We start from the raw sequence: 22,373 nt of genomic DNA on the forward strand, positions 1-22,373 counted from the left end.
TATCTAGATGGTTTATTTGAATCCACATCCATAAAGAGCCACATGTTACTTTTGCGGGTATGTCTCTTGAATCTATTTCAATCTACAGTTTCTCCTTCCTGCTTGTTTATTTAGAAACACCTGCCAGGCTCAGTGGCACAAGCCTGTAATCCCAGCAACCAGTTAGGCTGAGGTAGGAAGATTACAAATTCAAGGCTAGTCTCAGCAATTTAGTGAGGCCTTAAACAACTTAGCAAGATCCTGTCTCAAAATAAAGAAAAATGCTGGGGATGTAGCCCACTGGTAAAGTACCCCTGGGTTCTGTCCCCACTACTCATGCCCCCCCCACCCCCGCAAAAAAAAAAAAAAAAGGAGGAGGAGGGGGAAGAGGAGACTTGCAATGGAACTGTTAAAACACTCTTCTGCCTTATAACCTAACTCATAGTTTCGTTTTGTTTTTGTTTTTGTTTTGGTACTAGAGATTGAAACCCAGAGGTGCTGAACCCCTGAAACATATCCCCAGCCCTTTTTATATTTTATTTTGAGATAGAGCTCACTAAGTTGCCCAGGCTGGCCCTGCACTTGGAATCCCCCTACCTCAGCCTCCCAAATTGCTGGGATTACAGGTGTATTCCACAACACTGCTTTAGATTCTTGTGGTCACAATTATTGGGTTAAAAGGTTATTTATAAGAATAGGTTTTTCTTTGTTGTTTAAGTGCTGGAATAATTTACATTTTGTAGAAATATATGAAGAGTTTTCTACCAGTAACATTGTATAATTTTGATTTTTGCCAGCCTGATGAGGTTTAAGGGATTATTCACATTGTTATGTTAATCTGCATTCTCTTATTATAAGTGCTTTACATGGTTTTTTTTCAGCTTATTGACCACATAGATTTTCTCTTTATTAAATGCCTATTTATGTTCTTTGCCCAGTTTCTATAGAATTGCTTATTCCCTGCTCTTCATTAACCTCTGTCTGCTCACTAGGTTGCACATTTACCCCCAAACTTATTGTGTATTAATATCACCTTATATTTTTTATCCTACTAAAAATTGCTTTTTCTTTGGTAGTGTTAGGGTTTGAACCCTGGGGCCTTGAGCTTGCTAGACAAGCACTTTATCACTGAGCTGTATCCCTGGATTCCAAAATTGCTTTTCAAAACAAGTCAAATATGTTATTTTATTAACTTCTTAGTTTCTGGTCTTGTTTAAGTTTCTCTGTATCTCTAGGTTATATATGTAGTTTCCAAGATTTGAGGTTTTAATACATCTAGAATTAATCTTTTGGTAAATGATGAAATATATAGGCCCAATTTCATTTTCATACAGATGGATAGCAAAAGATTCCATTCATAATTATTTATTATTCTTTTAAATTTTATCTTTGTCATGTTTTAAAATGTACATTTGATAGTTCATGTACAAAATTTATGAATAAATATACGTCAAAAGTGTGTGTTCAGGGCTGGGGATGTGGCTCAAGCGGTAGCGCGCTTGCCTGGCATGCGTGCGGCCCGGGTTCGATCCTCAGCACCACATACAAACAAAGATGTTGTGCCTGCCGAAAACTAAAAAAAAAAATAATAATAATAAAATATAAAAAAAAAAGTGTGTGTTCAAAAATTTGTTTATTGTTGTTGTTTTTAAACTGAAAAGGGTTGTTTATCAAAAAGTTTCAGAAAACACTACTCCCTGTGCTCCTTAGACTCTGAACTTTTTAGAGGGCAAGGATTATGTTCTTCCATATCTTTAAATCCATAGCTAAGACTATTTCTGACACAATATACATGTTCAAAAAATGACTGTCAAATGATTGAGTGAATAAAATAGCCACTATCTGAATCATGTATCTTAAGCAACACAGCTATTAGGAAACTTGACATTCCAGCTGTGTCCTGTGGTAAGATACCCAAGGTGAAGAAAAAGTGATGATTCATAATGGTAAGTAATATAACTTCCTTGGTGTCAAGTTCAGACACTTTTAGAATGGGATGTGAGTTCTTAAAACCTTGAAAGATTTCCCTGAGGCTTGTAATCCATAGGTGCTTAGGAAAGTGGTAATTATCTTTTTGTGGATGCATCTTGTGCTTTTTAATGCTAGTCATCATTTCTTTGTCATGACAGTTTGCAGGAAGAATTGGTCTTAATGGCAGAAGAATTATTATATTTTAGACTGTAGGAACTTCCAAATGACAAAGACTATGGAACATATATTCTGGACAGTGTCAAAAAATTCCTGCCATTAATTACTAGTTGGGAAAATGCTATATGGCTTTTCCCTTCCTAATACAAAAATTAACCTTAGTATAAATAGCAAGTTTAATTTCCTAGACTATTGAGTTGTTTTTATAACAATACTGTACAAAACTTCATTTACTCAACCAGATGGGGTATGTTTAACCTGGTTATGCTCTTTGGACTTAGTATTATTTGCTGCTGCTTTTTTTTTTTTTTTTTTTTTTGCAATTTTATGCACTTACACCCCACCCCATTTCTTTTTTAAATTCCAGCAGTTGATTGTTATAACCAGTATACCATTGGACATTCTGCATCATCTTTTTTTTTTTTCTTTATAATTTAGACTCAGTGCTTCCCCACCACCACTCCAACTCCCTCGTGGCTTTGGGGAAAAGAAACCAAGCCAGACACCTACTCCACCACCCCTTCATGCAGGCAGTGATCCAGAGATGCTGAACAGCTGATCCACATCCCCAGGTTTTTTTTAGTTTTTGAGACAGGGTCTCACTAAATTGCTGAGGCTGGCTTTGAACTACCATCCTCCTGCCTCAGCGTCCAGAGTGGCTGGGATTACAGGAGAGTGCTACCATGGCTGGCCAGGCTTGTTTTTGCTATAGGTCAAATGTTGTGAAAAAGAATAGTATGGCTTTATTTTGCTCCTATTTTCTTCTTGCGTTTATTACAAGAGGATAATCAAAAACAAGGAACACATGGCACAAGTAACCATTTGGTTTTTAAATTTCCTTACAAAGTACAGAAGATATTAGCCCATAAGAGGCCTCTCAAATATAAGCTACATAGCAGAATCAAATTGTAAAAGAGGGAATCCAAAATCCTGTTGTTGGGTAGTAGCTAGCAACAAGCAGTGAAATGCAGGCAAGGTCACTAGTATTCTTTAAATTATTTTAGGGTCCTACTTTAAACTACTTCCAAAGTAGACAAGAAAGCAAAGGGTGGTAGTTAATTTGTGGAAAATAAACAGAAGCAAGGGAACTAGTTGAAAATTGTGTCAAGGAAGGATTAATGGGACTAACTCTTGTTAGGGTCCATTGATGTTGATGTAAAGCTAGGAATTATGGCCATAAGTGTCTCCAGTTGTCTGGGAAGGAAGATTCCTTTAGTAGTGCAGTTACACTAAGGTAATGCCTGACCAGCACCTGATCCCAGTGCCCCCATTAACTTGGGTTTGACTTGTAGATGAAGCCACAAAACCCCCCTCCCCAAATAGGATTATCCCATGACAGTTCCAGAGAGGAACACCTAAGGTCAAAAACTGCACTGTGCAACGTGAAGGAGGAATTGAACACTTGGTTAGCAGAGAGTAGAGAAGGTGGTCCCCAATTCTCTTGGTAAATATCAAAGAGTAATAAATAAAATTGGGGCCAACAATGTCTTATTTGTCGTCCTCTACTTGGAGACGACCCACTTTCCAACTTGAGAGTGCTTCTTGCTAAGCCTCACATTCACTTCTAATAAAGTTGTCTTGCATGACTTGATGTCTGATTTTAAATCTTTCCTTAGAACACAAGAACCGAGGTTTGGAGTTTCAGATCCCTACTTTCCTGTGACACAGTGGTTTTTTGAGTGCAATAGACGTATTATTGTCAATGACTGGCCTGTGGGATTTAGATTACACTCGAGAAATACTTAAAAAATAAAATAAAATCCATACCTTGACAAAACTAAACCTTTAGTGACTGCTATCAATAAAACAAGAACATAAACCTTTACTTTGATAAATATAAGGCAATAATAATTTTAATTTTTATTATTATTAAATTTTAATAATTTTTAAAAAAGAACTGCGTGACAAAAGAAAATTCGAACGAGTCCCTTAGAATGGAAAAAAAAAGTCATTTCAAAAAGCAATCACTATTTCAAACAAACAGAACTGTACTTTGCAGCCTTAGCTTTGCTAGGAACACTGGACACCTAGATGAAATGAACGAAGAGTCCAAGGAACGCTTAAATCCATACTAAAAACAAATTTAACGATTGTGAATTAAAATTCACAGAAGCAGCCGGGCGCAGTGGCGGACTCTGTAATCCCAGTGGCTCGCGAGGCTGAGACAGGAAGCTCGCGAGTTCAAAGCCAGCCTCAGCAACAGCGAGGTGATAAGCAACACATTGAGACCCTGTCTCTAAATAAAATACCAAAAAATGAGTTCGGGACCACAGGAGCAAAGAAGCCTTTCCACCACCGGAACAATGGGAGTTGTAGTCGGTATAGTAGGAAGGCTTTTCGTCGGAATCAAATTTCTTGGGTTAGTGCTCAATGGACGGAGAATCGTTAGGTCCAATTCAGTGTTCTGTGTCCTCATTGGACCTGTCTATTGAATACTTAGTGCATTTCCCTAATGTGCCAATGAACGATTAGCTGTAAGACGGCTTTCGTTGATTGGATACTTTTCCTCGCGGTGAACTCATTACCAGCCAATAGGAAGGCAGAGCCGGCGGAGGTGACAGGGTCACTGAGGGAGAGTCTGCAGAGCCTTCCCCGCTAGCGCCTTCGCTCTTGGGCACCTGGAGTTATTCCGGTTGACTGCGATTACTGAAACCACGGCTGCGAACCGAGGGTTTCGCTCAGCTCTGCCTGGATACCTCTACCTCATCTGTAGCTGTGATCCTGATGGTGCGGCAGGCTGTGGTTTCTTAAAGCTCTGGAGCGGTATGTAGGGTCCAGGGGCGGCAGACAAAGCCGTGGAGTGGGAAGGCCGCGAAAAAGCGGCCCCTGCCCTTAGGCGGGGAATCGACCCGAGCGGGCGCGTCAGCCTGCTTTCCAGTCAGGATCCAGTAGTTCGTCCCAAGGAGGCGCTTTGAAATGCCCTGCTCGCGTGTACTTTATGAAGATGTTAGCTTTCTTTCCGTCTTCCCTACATCCAACTTTTACCAGTCCTAGCATTGTTAGTAATGGGTGTCATCTCGGGTCTTCATCTCTTCAATTTGTTCTTAGGTGACTTTTCTCTGAGTTTGTGCACCCGTGTCTCCAAAGAGCGGAAGGACATGCTTGGGTTTGACCTAATTAAAGAGAGACCAATTCACGTCTGTGTATTTTTAAAAAACTGTTCTTTGGGGTGGTTTGTGCTCTTGGCAACTCCTTTCGTGATCTGTCCCGACGCTCACGGGCCACCGCACCAAGTGTTGTGCGTGTTTGGCGATTGCCAGCATTCTATTTTACCATATCGCCATTCTTATTTTCTTAGATCCTGGTATCATTCGAGATTGTTATATGAGAAGTTGAAACTCAAAGAAGGTAACTCCTTGCTAGAAAGGAGAAAGCCAGATCTGATCTTAATGCTTGTTATATATTTTCTTAATCCCGCTCAATTCAATAAGGAATTAGTTTGTGTGTCCTCTGCAGCATGTGAGAGATAAGTATTTCTCTGAGTTGAATAGTGAATCTTGGCTGAAAGGAAAGAAAATCTTTCAGGCCACTGCCGGTTTACAGGTGTTTCACATTGTATCCTGCTCCTTGCTTCTAGAAGTGTGGCTTCCTGACAAGTAGCCCAAGCCTCATCTGGAAGCATGCTGGAAATGCTGAATCTCAGGTCCTGCTCCACCTACTGAATCGGAATTTGCTTTAAAACAGGATCCCTTAGGTGATCAGAGTGCTTATTTTAAGTCTAGGGAACATTCATTGTCCCCTAATGGTTCGTCCAAATTGAACTAAGAAAAAAAAAGAAAGAAAATACAGTATAGTCTCTTGTGGATAAAACTGGAATGTAAAAAGACAAGGAAAAAGTTTTTTCACACTTTTATCATTTCATAATGAGTCTATGATTTTTAAAAATATATCTGTATTCTCAATTTTAGCTTGGCAGCCAAAACTCTTAAAATAGGCATGAATATTTAAACTGTGATTCAGAACTATCCTGTAAGACATCAGGTGCTGGTTTTAAAAAGTAAAAAAGCAAACTAAGACATAAGAAATGTTAAATACTACTGCTGACAATTAAAATTTCAAGAACCTTCTGTTTATCCACATACAATCTGTGCACAGTCTAGCTCCTCACCATAATCTGCCCTCTCCCACTCCAAGTTGTGTTTGATGTATTAAGAACTTTCAATTAGTTTCTTTGGAAGAAAGGGGTAAATTTACTTCTGCTTTTTTTTTTTTTTCCAGTTTATTCATTTAGTTATCTGATAAAACTGATATCTAGTCTCAAATAATCTTATTGATAATCTTATATTGATCAATAATTTTAAAAAGGCTCTTGTAGGATTTTAATGTTCAGGGTTTTATTCAGATGTTCATAGCCAACATTTAAAAAAATTCATTTATAGACCAATGTAAAATTTGTGCCATAAACCAACTGGTGTGTGTATTAAAATAAATCTTGGATTGGGAAGTGAAATGGATCAAATTATATTTTTATATATGCCACAAGGAAACCCACCATTTTGTATAATTAACATGCACCAATAAAAACATAAAAAGAAGACCAAAAAAAAAAGTCTTTTGTGTTCTACCTCCATAGATTCCTACTTAGGTCTGGGATAGGGCCTAGGAATTTGCATATTAACAAAATATTTTGATGTAAGCCATTCAGGTCCACACTTCTTGGCATTAGTGTTTTTGATTAAAAAAAAAAAAACTATAGAAAACAAACTTACTTGCTCTTGAGCCTAATACTCATTGTAGAAGAAGGTAGGGGAAGTTTTTGTTTTATGGTTCATTGGCTGCTGTAATATTGCTTAGATAAGCATGTCAGGTTATTTAAAAGTTATTTTGAAGTTTTTCCCCTAGCCTTTAAAGACAAGTATTTCTGCTGGGTTGAGGCACAGGCAAGATGGTTTCGGGGCTTCTTGATTTACAGCCTTCTTTGAGCCTTTCTTTTTCCCCAGAGGAGCTTATCTTTTGTAGACTTGAAGGGTTTTTGTTTTAGATGGGGGGGGGAACAAAAATAAAAGCTATCAGCTGGTCACTTTTCCCTGAGGCACTTGTTTCAGGCTCAGAAATGCTCTAAGGGGAAAAAAGCACTGGCAGTGTTACAGTTTAAGAAAGTATAGCAAAGGTTACAAGCTTGAAGTATATTGTCTATTGTAACTTTAGTGTTAAAGTATGTATTACTAAAAAGGGATTTATTAGGCTATGGAGGGTGACATATGTTCTTTAAATATTGTGTACATGTGACTAACATGCTTTCGTTATTCAACTTATATTCATTTTATTTTTCTCAAACTGGAATTGCTAATTTAATGTTTTTGCAATTTAGATTCATCTGTTTCTTTATAAAGATGTTGTTATCCTGGTTATTTAATAAATATTATAATATACCTCAGCATCCTAGAATTAATTTTGCAAACCTTTTCTACAGAATTTATGAAGATTTTATTCATGTACATGACATAGAAGATGAATTCTTCCTCCTCCACCATGAATGAAGAACCTGATGCTCTATCAGTAGTTAACCAGCTACGAGATTTGGCAGCAGATCCACTGAATAGAAGAGCCATTGTTCAAGATCAGGGATGTTTGCCTGGCCTTATTTTATTTATGGACCACCCAAACCCCTCTGTTGTCCACTCAGCTTTGCTTGTAAGTTGCCTTTAGTATTCATTTTGGAAATAAGGAGAATTTGAAAAGGTATCAGATGAACATGGTAAAAAATTAAAAGAAACTAAGGCAAATAATAGTCCCTTTTCCACAAATGGTACGTTGGTTTTTGTTTTTTTAACACGAGTGGCAGCACTACATACGTGAAATGTTCTACAACTTCCTATTTTTCAGTTAACAAGATGTCTTTTTTGTGTGTGTGTATGAGACTGGAGATTGAACCCTGCTTAACCACTGAGCTGTCTTCAGCCCTTTTTTTTTGGTTCCAGGGAAAGAACCAGGCACTTAACCACTGAGCCACATCCACAGTCCTTTTTAATTTTTTTATTTTTGAGACAGGATCTTGCTAAATTGTTGAGGCTGGCTTTGAACCTGTGATCCTCCTTCCTCAGCCTTTTAAGCCACTAGGATTACAGGCATGTGCCACTGTACCCAGCCCCAGCCCTCTTTTTTTTATTTAGATAGACTCACTGTGTTGTTGAGGCTGACCTCGAACTTGGGATCATCCTGCCTCAGCCTCCTGAGTAGCAGGCTTGTTTTCTTTTGTTTTTGAGATAGGTCTCTCTCTGTGTTACTGAGGCTGGGCTGGAATTCCTGAGTTCAAGTGATTTCTCCCCTGCCTCTGTCTCCAGAATATTTGAGACTATAGGCATGTGCCACTGTGTTGAGCTAATTACCAGTTTCCTTATTTGCAATGTTGGGGATCAAACCCAGTGTATACTAAGCAAGTGCTGTACCACTAAGCTCTATTCACAATTTATCTAGTTAATAAGAAATCTTGAGGATTGTATCATATTAGTGTAGGTAGATGCTCAAAATAAAATATCACTTTTTGAGGAGGGGAGCGATGCTAGGGATTGAATTCAGGGCCTTAGGCTTGCTAAGCACATACTTTACCAAGATCACCCACAAGCCCAAGAAAGAATTTACTCTTTTGTTTTTATTTTATGTCTTTATAGACTATAAATCATATTCCATCATACAGTTTGCATTTTTAAAGTCTACAATTCAGTGACTTTTAGCATGTTCACCTAGTTGTGCAGCCATTACCACAGTCAGTTTTAAAGTGTTTTTTCACCTCAGAGAGAAACTGTATTTTTTACCCTTTACTCCCCAGGCCTCTCCCGTTATCCCTTGGAAACCTCTAATGTACTTTCTCTTTGTCCATTGTATGAATTTGTCATATTTTGTTTATCCATTCATAAGTTGATGGACATGGCACTTGTTATTTTGATATGAGAAGGAAAGGTAAGGAAAAGAGAAAATTATGTAGGATCATAGCCAACAATGCAAAAAACATCATATTTTAAGAAAAATATGGGGGTTAGAAAAACATGTAAAAGACAATGCAGTCAGACAAATCCGATGGTGATCATTTTTTTTTTAATAAATTTATTTATTTGTTTTAGTTAGATATATATGACAGCAGAATGCATTTTGATTCATTGTACACAACTGCGGAACAACTTTTCATTTCTCTACATGATGTAGCATCGCACCATATGTACAGTCATACATGTACCTAGGGTAATAATGTCCATCGCATTCCACCGTCTTTCCTGCCCCCATACTCTCTCCCCTCCCCTCTCTTCCCCATCAAAGTTTCTTCATTTTTCCATGCCCCCCCCCCATTATGGATCAGCATCCAGTTATCAGAGAGAACATTTGCCCTTTGGTTTTTTGGGATTGGCTTATTTCGGTTAGCATGATATTCTCCATCTCCATCCTTTTACTTGCAAATGCCATGCTGAGTAATATTCCATTGTGTGTATATACCCAGAATGTGATAATTTCTTGAAGGCAGATCATCTAGTTCCTTGAACAGTAACTGGCATTAGAAAGACTACTAGAGGGATGTTAGTAACAATTATAGATTAAACAACACGAAAGAGACTTGCTAACCACGTGTAATATGTGGATGTGATTTGGATCCTACTTTGAAAAAGTCAACCATAAACAAGTTTTAAATAGCTGGAAATGAATAGGGATCAGATAGCACATGATGTTAAAAATTATTACCTCAGCAGGGCATTAAAATTATATTATTAAGTTAATTTTGAAAAAATTTCTTAGGGATCTACTGAAATCTTTACAAATGGGATGATGTGATATCCTTTTGTTATAAAATACACCATTGTGATTATGAGCAGGGAAGACAAATGAAATAAGATTACCAAATGGTTGATAATTGTTGAAGCTGGACATAGTTTGCCCACCCTATCTTTTCTCTGCTTTTGTGTTCTCTAAAATATTTATAACAAAAAATGTTTAAAAGCAAATTAATAAAAATTTTGCTTACCATTCTTTACTTAAAGATTCATTGTAAAGTTCATATTTAATATAATTTCACAAGATTGTACCAGAAAATATGCTTTTCCTTTTAGAAAATCAAACTGTATAATATGAGTTTCCTATTTTATTTTCCTTCACAGAATGAAATTTTATGGGCAAAACTGACATTAATATAAGAAATTAACAGTAGTTACAAATAAGAAAAATTCCATGGCTCCTAGTTTGAGTCCAATTTTAGTAAGAAATACAATAAGAATGAGAAGAGAGCGGGTGGTGGTCTCTAGATAGGGACTTGGGACTGAAGGAAGGAAGTTTTTTTGTTTGTTTGTTTTAATTTTTTATTTTGAGACTGAGTCTCATCAAGTTGCCCAGGCTGGCCTTGAACTTATTTATAGGTTCTCCAATCATTCTTCCAAGTTGGTGGAATTGCAGGGGTGCACTACTGTGTCCAACTGTTTTGCTTTGTTTTACTAGACTAGCCTTGAATATATGTAAATTCAGAAGCCAGGGGCTGATAGAGCAGGAAAATTTTGAGAAGAAGGATTTCCTAATTATAGAAAATGCGAAAGGTTGCTAAAGAGGTACGGTAAGATTGCTCAGCAGTGTTGGTACTGATTAGTTTGGTAGCATTGAATTGATATGAAGCTTAAGATTTGGTTATAAAACTTCTTTCTGTATGGCTTCGGGTCTGGTAGAGGCAGTAAGAACCAAATAGTTGGTCCATGATTTGGCTGGGTAAGTTGAGCAAAATGACTATACAAGGAAATTTAGGATCTTGGCACCAGAGTGGTTGAAATGATAGACTGGGTGCTAGAAAGTAAAGTCTTACAGGGATAGAGCTAAGGAGAAAGAACAGGGATCGGTAGGCAAGAGTTCCCAATTACATTGACAGATAGATGGGGTGTTTTCATAATTCTCTTATTCTAGTAGTCCGCTTATTTTTGTTATACCCTTTTGTTTTTATTTTAGTTTATTTAATGGTTACTGTAGGTTTTACAGTATGCATTTTTACTTATTTTATATTTGTGGTATTGAGGATTGAACCCAGGTTCCCTTTACCAATGAGCTATGTCCCCAGTCCTCCTTCATGTTTTGACTCAGGATCTGCTAAGTTGCCCAGACTGACCTCAAACTTGCAATTCTTCTGCCTCAGCATCCCTAGTCTCTGGGATTACATCTGTGTGCTGCCTTGCCTGACTCAGTCAACCTTTAAATAAAGCACATGTTTTATGTATAGTGTAAGAATCGCAAGACAATATATTTTTATTTCTTTCTTCCATCCTTCATACTGGTTTTGTCATACATTTGACTTTACACATGTTTAAACCCCTACAGTATGTATGATTGGGTATGTATATGTATGGATGTATGTGTATTTTTTTTCTTTCTTTCTCTCTGTGCTTCATTTTGAGTACTTTTATTACCACATTTTAAAGTTCACTGATTTTTTTTCTTTCCCATAAATTCTAAACTTATTAATCTGTCTAGTGTGCTTTTCTTTTCATATTTAATGTTTTTGTCTTATAGAAGTTTCATGTGAATCCTCTTAATATCTTCCATCTCTCTCCTAACCATGTTCATGTTTTTCTACTCATCCTTGAACATATAGAGCATATTGATAACAACTATTCTGATGTCTTTATCTCCTAATCACATCATTTCTATTATATCTTGTTTTGTTTCTGTTGATTCCTTTTTTTTCTCTCCTCTCTGGTTATGGGTCATATTTTCCTCCATTTTTTCATGCCTGGTAATTTCTAATCAAATGCTAGATATTAAAAATTTTATGGTTTGGGATATTTGGATTCTTTTGATATTCCTATAAATATTCTCGAACATTGTTCTGGGTTGCCATTTAATTACTTGGGACTATTTGATTCTTTTAATATTTGCCTTGAGCTTTGTTAGAGTAAAGTAAGCTTTATTCTGTAGTAACTGCATTGCTTAGGTGAAGCTCTTCTGAGGGTTCTCCCTGATGTCTCAGACTATGGTGAAGTCTCTGTACTTCATAGATAAGTAATATTCTAGACTGTTCCCAGCCAGTTGTGATCTCTTAAGAATTGTTTTCCTTACTTCCTGGTGGCCAAGTGTCCTTTTATCCCAAGCACGTGCAGATCAGTATCAAACTGAAGATTCTTGGGCACCCCTGTAGATATCTATAACTCTTCTTGGAGTACACATCCTTCCTACCTGTTATTCTGCTCTGGAAATTCTAGCTATTCCAACCTCTTCAAGTTGGATCTCTGTCTTCCAAACTTAGAAAGACCACTAGGCTCCATTTGGATTTCCCCTCTTTATAGTCTAGAAACTATCACCAAAGCAGGAAAATGGAGCAATTGTAGGACCTACCTCATTATTTCTCTTTTATTAGGGATTACAGACTTGAACAGTGTCTGAACACAATGGTCCTGTTTTTTTAATGGAGAGAGGGCAGTTCCCATTGCAGTCAAACTTTTTTGGGATGAGTTTGAAGTCACAGTAGGAGTGTTTTACAGAAGGGAAAGAGGTTGTTAAGTTTTTAATTTCATAGATGGTGGTACATTTTTTGTTATAGACCAAACCCTTTGGAAATGGAAAGCAAAGGACCATTGTAAATGTGAAAGGTCAATGAACAGAGATGGCAGAATTTTGGATAGCATAGTCCATAAAGATACTCCCATGAGAATTAGGTACCAGAGTCTTCAGTGAATGATGAGTGATTAGAAAGTCTATAGATGACAGCAATATTTATATATAAAGGAGAAAGCCTAAATGAGATGCTTAAAGAAGCAGTATGTGAAGGAAGTACTTTTGTAAAAATGTACTTTAAATATTAAGAATAAAAACACACCTTGAAAAATTAGTGAACTCACAAAATAGAAAATTTGTGAGCTTTAGTTCATGTTCTGTTTTTCACTTTAAATGTGAATTGTTGTAAAACTAGAATCTGTTCATATAAAGATGGTTGTATGTTTTGTCCCCCTCAGCAATTTGTTTTAATTTCCATGTAAAAAGCATCTAGAAAGTTAATGGCTATTGGGACTACTACTTGAGACTGATAAGTAGAATATAGTTTCTTGTGTCCTTGTCAAGATGAAGTAAAACCAGAACAACTTGATTTTGACCTTGCAGATAAACTAGGAAGTTTTATTCCAAAGAACAGATTTAGCCTCTACAGATCAGAGGATCATTTCAGAGACTGTATCATACACTTAAAATTTCTAAACACTCCAAAACCAATTGATTCTAAAAATTGAAATCTTATTTTCTCTTTTTTCTTGCAATTAGTGTAGAGATTTTAATTTTAAACGTCCTGGACATGTGAATAACCTATTCCTGTTGCTGCTTTAGGCTCTTCGATACTTGGCGGAATGTCGTGCCAACAGAGAAAAGATGAAAGGAGAATTGGGTATGATGTTAAGCTTGCAAAATGTTATACAGAAGTAAGTACAATATATAGTGTCCCTCATGTAGTAGAAAAATGGGTCTTGTTATAATTCACTGACATTATTTTCTATTTTTATTCATTTATTTTATTTGAAATTTTAAAAGGTGTACTTTTTTAGGTCCTATGTCCAAACATATTTTGATGGTTAATTTTATGGTTTTGATAAACATTGATAGTAACAATAATCCATATGAAAACGTTTGATTTTATTTAAATGTGAGACAACACTACTTATGAATAATTTTTTAAGAAGAAAAAATCATATATTTAGGTATATATAAATTGATTGCCAGGAAAGCAACATTTGATGATATGTAGTGTGGGACAGTGTTCTTTGTTACTTCATCTTGGTTTTACTCAAAAGAACTTTCATTGGGATCATGGTAATAAAAGTACTTCGGGTGAAATTTTCATGAACCTCATTGAGAGATTTCTTGGAGACCTAAGAGACTTGGTTTTGAATGAGTAGTTTGTGTATATCTTTAACAGGTATAGTTACTGATATTGGAAATATGTGGTACAAATAAATAGATGTGGGAACTTAGGTTAAAAATAATGTTGAAATATTAATATATACTTTATATTTGAACTTCACAAATTCAGAGTAGAGATACCATTGATTAGCCTATAAAACTTCCTTACCTTGGTTGACTCAAGGATGTGGTTGTATGTATGAAAGATGAGAAATATGTTAGTAAAATAGTAGGGAAACTGCTTTTATGTATGTAAGAGAAATGGTGTCAGTACAAGTCTTTATCTTGGCAATCATCATACTAAAATGGAAGTAGGAATAAATGAGCTGTATTGTGGGATAAAGTCTATAAAGTTAAAGAGAGATGAAGCAAAATTAGGCAGAGAAAGTCTCTAGACCACAATGCAGATTTGACATCTTTGAAAGAAGAAATCGAGCTGAATGGGACAAGGACACTTGCATATTACAATACAGGTCTGACAGCCAATTCAGTGGGCAGTTCTAAGCAAAGATTGCCCTTTAGAGGAGTCCCACGTTGAGCAGAAATGGCCAGATTTTTGTACCCTCATTAGTCAGTCATTGGCTGGAGAATATCTGGGAAGAACACCTCCTTGGGTTTGTAATGGATCTGAAAGCCACTATTGTTGGTTATTCTGTGACTGTAGCAGAAGGGCAAAGACTTTCTTGAAGGGAGATCTATCCAGTGTATCTACATGGCTTCTGCAAGTGGCTTATTTTTTAAATTCATATGTGAACTGTATATTTTTAGAGCAAAATGTGAGCATTGTTTACTCCTCTGATAGTAAGAGATACATATTCATTAATACTTCATTATAATTTGGTTCTATAGCCCTTTTAAAAGTGGGGATATAATGTAATAATTTTAATATACATTTTGCAGTTCATTTGACTGTTGGATATCTCAGATTTGAAGGTTGACTTTAAAGATTTTTAAAAGTTATCTTTGTTTACCAGTATTACCATCTTAGAAGTTTATTAATGTATTTGGATTCTATGTTAGTGTGGTTATCAGAAGGTTAATGAACTGTGTTGTAGCTTGTAAATATCAAAATTATGAAGTGTTAGAATCAAGTTTTGGTTCAGCATGTTTAATATTGTATTGTGAACTTCCTCATGACTTGGCATGATATTCTATTTTAAATAAATTAAATTGCTCTGGTATTTTTATTACAATTCCTTTTCTACTTGTTTCTTTCTTTTCCTTCTTTCTCTTATGTAGTACTGGAGATTGAGGCACTCTATCATTAAGCTAGATTCCCAGCCCTTTTTATTTTTTATTTTTAGACAGGGTCTCACTAAGTTGCTGTTACCTCATCTTTCTGGACCACTGGGATTACGGGCCTGTGCTACTCTGCCTAGCTACTTGGCTTGTTTTGGATACTTCTGTATGTATTTGTATAATAGTAGTGACACTGTAAATGTCTATTCTTTAAATATTATTTTGCATTTTCTTTTCCTTTTTCTTGTTTTTCTGATTCTGGGCATTGAACCCAGGGGCACTCTACCACTGAACTACATCCTTAGCCCTTTTTTATTTTTTATTTTGAGACAAAGTTTTGCCAAGATTTCAGGCTGGAGCAAACCTGTACTCCTCCTACCTCGACCGCCTGAGTAGATAGGATTATAGGTATACAGCACCTTGCCTAACTTATTTTGCATTTTGACATCTGTGTTACTATATACAGATGACTGATGTATCATTATTTTTAACTGGTATAAACTAATTGGCATTCTATTTTTATGAAATCACCTTGAAAACTGTAGAATACAGTGGATCTATATTGTATACTGAAGTTGCTTTCTTTGATATGATTGTTCCATAAAAACAAGCTGATCAGTACGGGATTAGAAGCACACTTTTAGATTAGCATCTCTCTGTTTGGGAGTACTGAGTTAGGGAAAGAGTTGGTCATGCTGTTATGAACTATGCACCTAAGAAGGTACCAGAGTAGTAATATTCCTCTACTCCAGAACAACCCAGAAAATTTGTCGTGAAGGGGTACTGCCTTACTAACTAAAGAGCTATCGAGAACCTTATAGCTGGCAGTTATCAAGGGAAACCAGAAAAAATAAAAATAAAAAAAAGGAACTAGGGAGAGAGCATGGAGATTATTCTTCACTTGGGAAGCAGAGAAGAATATTTTATAAAATAGGGACAATTCTGTATACTGATTTCTTTATCCTTTAGTCTCTGTATTATGCTTTGCTGGAGAATATTGCTGAGATTGTTAACATGTATTCAGCAGCAAAGTTTAGGTTGAGGTCATATTGACATTTACAAGATTGACAATTAGATAGATTTCAAAGTCACTGTCACTTCTGATTCTTTAATTGAAAGAATTTTCAGTTTCTGTCACTAAGAATGAATCTAACATTATATTCTAGTTTTAATCTGTTCTATAAATAAAAACTTGTTATTTGAGATTAGAATCTTTTATATTGTATTTTTGGCCTGAATTCCTTTGCAAAGAGAATATTCAAAATGTCAATTTGGAAGAATGTCTAAATTCAATTTAAAGCACTTGTTAACTAGTATTTTAAGAGTAATACTTCTGATAGACGATGTATTTTCTGAAGCATTGTGGCTGTCTAACATGATGTGAACTATAAAGAAAAGCCACTTTAATAAAATGTGGCATCCTAACTTTAAAATGTCTAATTTCATCTGGGGAACTTACCAGAATTGTCAATTTTGAAATAGTGCCATGATAAATGGTGGTCTGTCATGTGTGGTAGTGGGATTGAACCCAGGGCACTCTACCACAGAGCTACATCCCTAGCCCTTTTTATTTTAAGTTATTTCTCCCTTATCAGAGCATTTATATATTCTTCCATTCTCTTACCCACCTTTATTTTAGTTTTACACTATAGTTAAATGCATAAACTGCTCATTATTAGTCCTTTTGCTGAAGTTTTCCCAGTAAGCTCTTGATTTGTTGAAGCTCAATCTCTAATAGATTGCTCAAGAAAAACTCAACTATTTGACTTCTTTTATGTTTAAAACTATTTCTGTTACCTTGAGACTTGAAGGACAAGTAGACTGGATCCTTGGTTCACCTTTTGTTTTCTTGAGATTCTTGAAATTGTTGCCCCATTTTGCTTTGATTTATATGATGTCTTCAAGAACTCTGGTGCTATTTTGTCTTACAACAGATAAAGATAGTATAGTAGTAGTAGTTTAACAACACATAAGGAGCATTCTTCTGTAGATCCATCCTCTTGTCATGTCATTCTTAATGGCTACAGTTATAGTGTACATCCTTTGCTCCGCCCCCTGCAATATTTCAACGTGTCTTTTTTTGTGATTGCTTAAAACAGTTCATTGGGGGTTTTTTCCTGTACAAACTCAAATTAAAACAATTTTAGGTTTTGTGAAATGTGATCTCTATTTTAACTACTCAGCTCTGCCCTTGTGGGTGAAAACAGGCACAGGCAATAAGATAAACAAACAGGTTTTGACCCAAGGGGCAGAATGTACTTACTTCTGACTTCATTCTTACTAAAAGAAGAGCAGTTGCCTTTCTTCTTAGAACCATTTTAAAGTTAAGGTGGTTTTTGTGTTGCAGGATTAGGAATTAGAGGCTGAGGTGTAGCCCAGTGATAGAGTACTTGCTTGGGTTCAATCCCCAGGACCACACACAACACCAATAAAAATTATTATTGTTATTATTATTATCTGCGATGGGGTCTTACTTTGTGGCTTAGGCTGGTCTTGAACTCCTGGGTTCAAGTGATCCTCCAGCCTCAGCCTCCCTAGTAACTGGGGAGCCACTGCACCTGGCTGGAAAATAATTTTTGATACATAATAAAGGTCAGAGTTCACTTTTCAGTTGTATTTGAAAAGTAACATTTGAATCAGCGTACTGCAGTGACACAGCCACATCAGTGTTTATAGCAGCTCAATTCACAATAGCTAAACTATGGAACCAACTTAGATGCCCTTCAAGTCAGATGAATGGATAAAGAAATTGTATATGTACACAATGGAATATTACTCATCCTTAAAGAAGAATGAAATTATGGCATTTACAGGTAAACGGATGGAACTGGAGAGTATGCTAAGTAAAATAAGCCAAACCCAAAAAACCAAAGGCTGAATGTTTTCTCTGATTAGTGGATGCTGATCCATAATGGGGAGGGGGGGAGTGGTAGGGGGTGTTGGGGCAGGAAGGATAGTGGAATGGAGGAACTTTGGATTGGGCAGAGGGGAGTGTGGGGGCAGGATGGATGGTGGAATGAGAGGGACATTATTATCGTATATACATGTATGATTGCATGACTGGTGTTTTCTGCACCATGTATAGCCAGGAGAATGAGAAATTGTGCTCTATTTGTGTACAGTGTATCAAAATGCATTCTGCTGTCATGTATAACTAATTAGTACAAATTTTAAAAAATAACATTTTGAAACTTTTCAATATAGACAACTAATTAGTGGTATTTCCAAAGTATGATATAATACAAAAAATGTATTTGATCTTTGTTCCTGATTCCTGACACAGAGCTTCTATAACTCTTAGAATTTTCTGAGTAATAACAGTCTTTTTTTTTTTTTTTTAGTTGTAGATGGACACAGTATCTTTATTTTTATGTGGTGCTGAGTATTGAACAGGGTGCTTCACACATGAGAGGCAAGAGCACTATCACCGAGCTACAAACCCTAGCCAGTGTCTTTTTTGTAAATTCATGTTGAACCCTTTTTGAATCACACATGAGAGTATGCTAATGACTTAGTGTAGGGCCCTAAATAGCTTCAGGACAGACATAGTCACCAGAAAAATGAGTGGCTAAAGGATTGTAACTGTTAGCCCTCTAGGAAGATGGAGAGGTCTAAAGAGTAAGCTCTTTAAAGATGCATGAGATTTGGAAAGTTTCTGGGTTGGTCAGCATTCAAGGTGTTGGAAATGTGGCATGCCAGGGATAGCATGGGAGCTCCTTGTACCCCCCACCTACCCTTTGTTTTACCTTATATTGTCTCTTTCATCTGGCAGTTCCTGAGTTATATCCTTATATAATAGGCAAGTAAACATAAGAATATTGCCTTCCTGAGTTCAGCAAAGTTAAGAACCTGCAAAGGGAATTTGTGGGAACCTTCACCATATTTATAATCAAGTTGGACAGAAATATAGTTAACCTTGGGCCCCAGTATTTGTGACTGGCATCTGAAATGAGGGAAAGTTTGTAGAAGTGAGACCTTAAACCTGTAAAGACTTACACCAACTCTAAATAGTCAGTGTTAAAGTTGAATTGTAGAATACCCAGCTGGTGTCTAGAGAATTGGAGAAGTGGTTGTTGATATTGGTAAACACCTCCAAAAGTTAGCAATAGGGGGCTGGGGTTGTAGCTTAGTGGTAGAGTGCTTGCCTTGCATGCATGGGTTCAATCCTCGGAACAACATAAAAATAAGTGAATAAAAGTAAAGATATTGTGTCCATCCACAACTAAAAAAAAAAAAAAAAGTTAGCAATAAAATGAGTCCTGTGAGGTATACCAGAAAGACAGTTAAAATAACAGTGAGACCATCATATTGATTTTATACCCTTTCAAAATTTTTCCATTTTAAGGAGAAATTGGGGCTGGTGCTGTAGCTCAGTGGTAGAGTGCTTACCTAGCATATATGAAGCCCTGGGTTCAATATCCAGCACTGCAAGGAAAAAAAGTATTAATGACATTAAGAATCTTTCATGGTTTTTCACCAAAAAGGGAGAAAAAAAAGTTTTTTAGAAAGTGGTAAGTGTGTTAAACTATGAAATAGAAATTTAAAATGATTCTGGTAGGAGTAGTTAATATTTCATATGACTATTCTTGCTAATCTAAGTACATACAAGCCCATGTGACTATGAAGTTTTGTTGTTAATTCCTAACTTTCTAATAAAAGTAGTGTGAGCAACCTCCTGAAGCTATGATACACTGTCTTAACTGTACATGTACCACTTCTGCAAATTGTTTGTATGAATAAATGGCCATTTCCTCCCTTGCTCTGTTGGCTGCTAATGTGGGGACTAGTAGAATAGGTTTATGAAAGAATTAAACCCTGAAGCCTTAAGGAACTCTTTAGATGGAAATGGATTATCTTTTCTCTGATATATATGGATTGATTCTAGCACAGTTCTCCTTAGGAGAATTGAGAAAATAGAGAGTTGTTGGGTTTTGGGGTTTTTTGTTTTTTTTTGTTTTTGTGGAGCTAAATTCTTTTGTAGAACCACATTTCAGTAAGGGTGCTAGAGAAATGGTTAGTCAGAGGCATGAGGACAATAATTCACCAAGAAAAGAAAGGCTGGTTTAAGGAAACTGATAGCAAAAGAACCTTTTATTATTATTATTATTATTATTATTATTATTATTATTATTATTAGTGACCTTCGTTTTTCCTAAAACTGGTCCCATATAGTAGCCATTAGCAATTGTTTTAATTAATTAAAATTAAATTTAAAAATAAATTTCTAGGAGACTGGGGGTGTAGCTCAGGTAGAATACTTGGCTAACATGCTGGAGGCCCTGGGTCAATCCCCACCTATGCAAAAATGAAGTATTCAGTGGTCATCTGGCTAAAGAAAGTATTTTTATCATCAGAAAGTTCTGATGGACAGGAGAAGTTCTCAAACTTCTTTACCTAACTGCATATAGGGCTATTTTATATTAGTTTTATATCATGGGATGTTTTCTTAATGATTTTTACTAGAATTATTATAAGATGTATATATCTTTGTGTCTTTATCACTATTAAAAAATTTTAAGTGGTATTAGTAATATGTAACAGTAATTTCCATCTTATGAACTTTTTCAAACATTGGTTAGTATCCCTACTTTGAGGCTGTAATTCAAAATCAGTGTCAAAATCAATTTAAACCATCTGTCTTAAAAGTTGATAGAACAGAAAATAGATGGGTTTAGGTGGGGACATAATATCATTAAAATTGATTTAGAAAACCCGGTGTGGTAGTGCACGCCTGTAGTTCTATCAGCTTAGGAGGCTGAGATATGAAGATAGCAAGTTCAAAGCCAGACTGAGCAAAATTGATTTAGGAAAAAAATTTTACTTTCACTTTCCCTATTAAATGGTCTCTAAATTTATATCAGGTTCTCAAATAACTATTGGGTCATTATAAAATACATTAAAAGTTTTGGAGGAATGAGGATGTGGCTCAAATGGTAGTGTGCTCGCCTGGCAGGTGCGGGCGCTGGGTTCGATCTTCAGCACCTCTCTCTCTCTCTCTCTCTCTCTCTCTCTCTCTCTCTCAAAAAGTTTTGGAATAGTGTGTTTTAAAAATAATTATATATGAAGGTCATTAGTTTTTACTTATTTATTTTTTACTGGAGATTGAACTCAGGGCTTTTGCGCATGCTAGACAAACTCACTTTCACCCGGCTACACCCCCAACCCTTTTTATTTTGAGACAGGGTCTTGCTAAGTTGCCCAGGCTGGCCTTAAACTTGGGATCCTTCTGCCTCAGCTTCCAGAGTAACTGGGATTACAAGCCTTACCACCTTGCCAAGCAAGATGATTCTTTTTTTATTTGATACAAACACCTGAAGATTACTGAAGGTGGAAAGCTGTAACAAACATACCAACTTTTTCTTTTTCCTCTTAAATTTCTGGGTACTTCTAACCATTGTATCCTCACACTCTATAGCTTATATTTGGCTAATAATTAAAATATCTGAGAACTGCAGTCACCTTTTTAATAATCTGTTAAATAACTATTGTGAAACATGCTGAGACATCTTCTTAAAAATGAAAAATAGGCTTTAAAGGTTTTGTTTTATTTTGTTTTTGCTATATTGGGAATCAATCCCAGGTCCTCACATATCCTAGGTGAGTGCTGTATCACTGAGAGCTACATCCCCAACCCCCAAAATAGGTTTTTTGATAATTTCCTGCAACCCAGAGCTAAAGTAACTTATCTTTGTAGTAAACTGGCCAAGAAAATCACCTCATGTGATTGAGTGCCTGGCACTGTACATTTCTAGCTATATGGAGCTTTAGTTCCAGAGGTGATAGAAAATCTGACATGTCTAGGCTGGATATGAATATTATAAATTGAAGTATTACTTGATATACAGATTTTTTTTTTAGGCTCTCTGGAAGGTATAAAGAGAACACATATCCTAGTAAGGCTTTTATATACTTGTAAAAGAAGTAGAAAATTAAGGTCAATACAAACAGTACTTTGTAGTGTGAGAAATGGACTATAATGGGGCGTTCATATTGAAGGCAGTGATGAAACTGAGACTTCAAGGGTAGAAGTTAGGTTAGAAAACCTGTGGTCTGGCTAAAGAACTTCTGGCTGAAGAAAATATGGAAAGCATTACAGGACAAAGAACAGCAAAGAGGAATATGTGAAAATGCAAGGTCTTTCTAGAAGATATCTTCTGGTATCA

General features: G+C 36.2%; 1 protein-coding gene across 3 annotated transcripts in view; it reads left to right on the forward strand.

Annotated features, from left to right (window-relative positions):
• Positions 1-22,373, forward strand: part of Armc1 (armadillo repeat containing 1) — a 30,538-nt gene continuing 8,165 nt past the window's right edge. The window contains exons 1-3 of one of the 3 annotated variants that reach the window (XM_058574020.1): positions 1-57; positions 7,541-7,761; positions 13,402-13,493. In XM_058574020.1, coding sequence (XP_058430003.1) covers positions 7,579-7,761; positions 13,402-13,493 — 275 coding nt within the window. In that variant the 5' untranslated portion in view covers positions 1-57; positions 7,541-7,578. Of the gene's footprint in view, positions 58-4,688; positions 4,891-7,540; positions 7,762-13,401; positions 13,494-22,373 lie in introns of those variants that run through there. The other 2 variants (XM_046428492.2, XM_046428493.1) reach the window with 2 other exon arrangements.

This window comes from Marmota monax, unplaced genomic scaffold, assembly GCF_021218885.2.
Source record: "Marmota monax isolate L192 unplaced genomic scaffold, Marmota_monax_Labrador192_F-V1.1 WCK01_AAM20220418_F8-fsc00044, whole genome shotgun sequence".
NCBI classification, from domain to species: Eukaryota; Metazoa; Chordata; class Mammalia; order Rodentia; family Sciuridae; genus Marmota; species Marmota monax.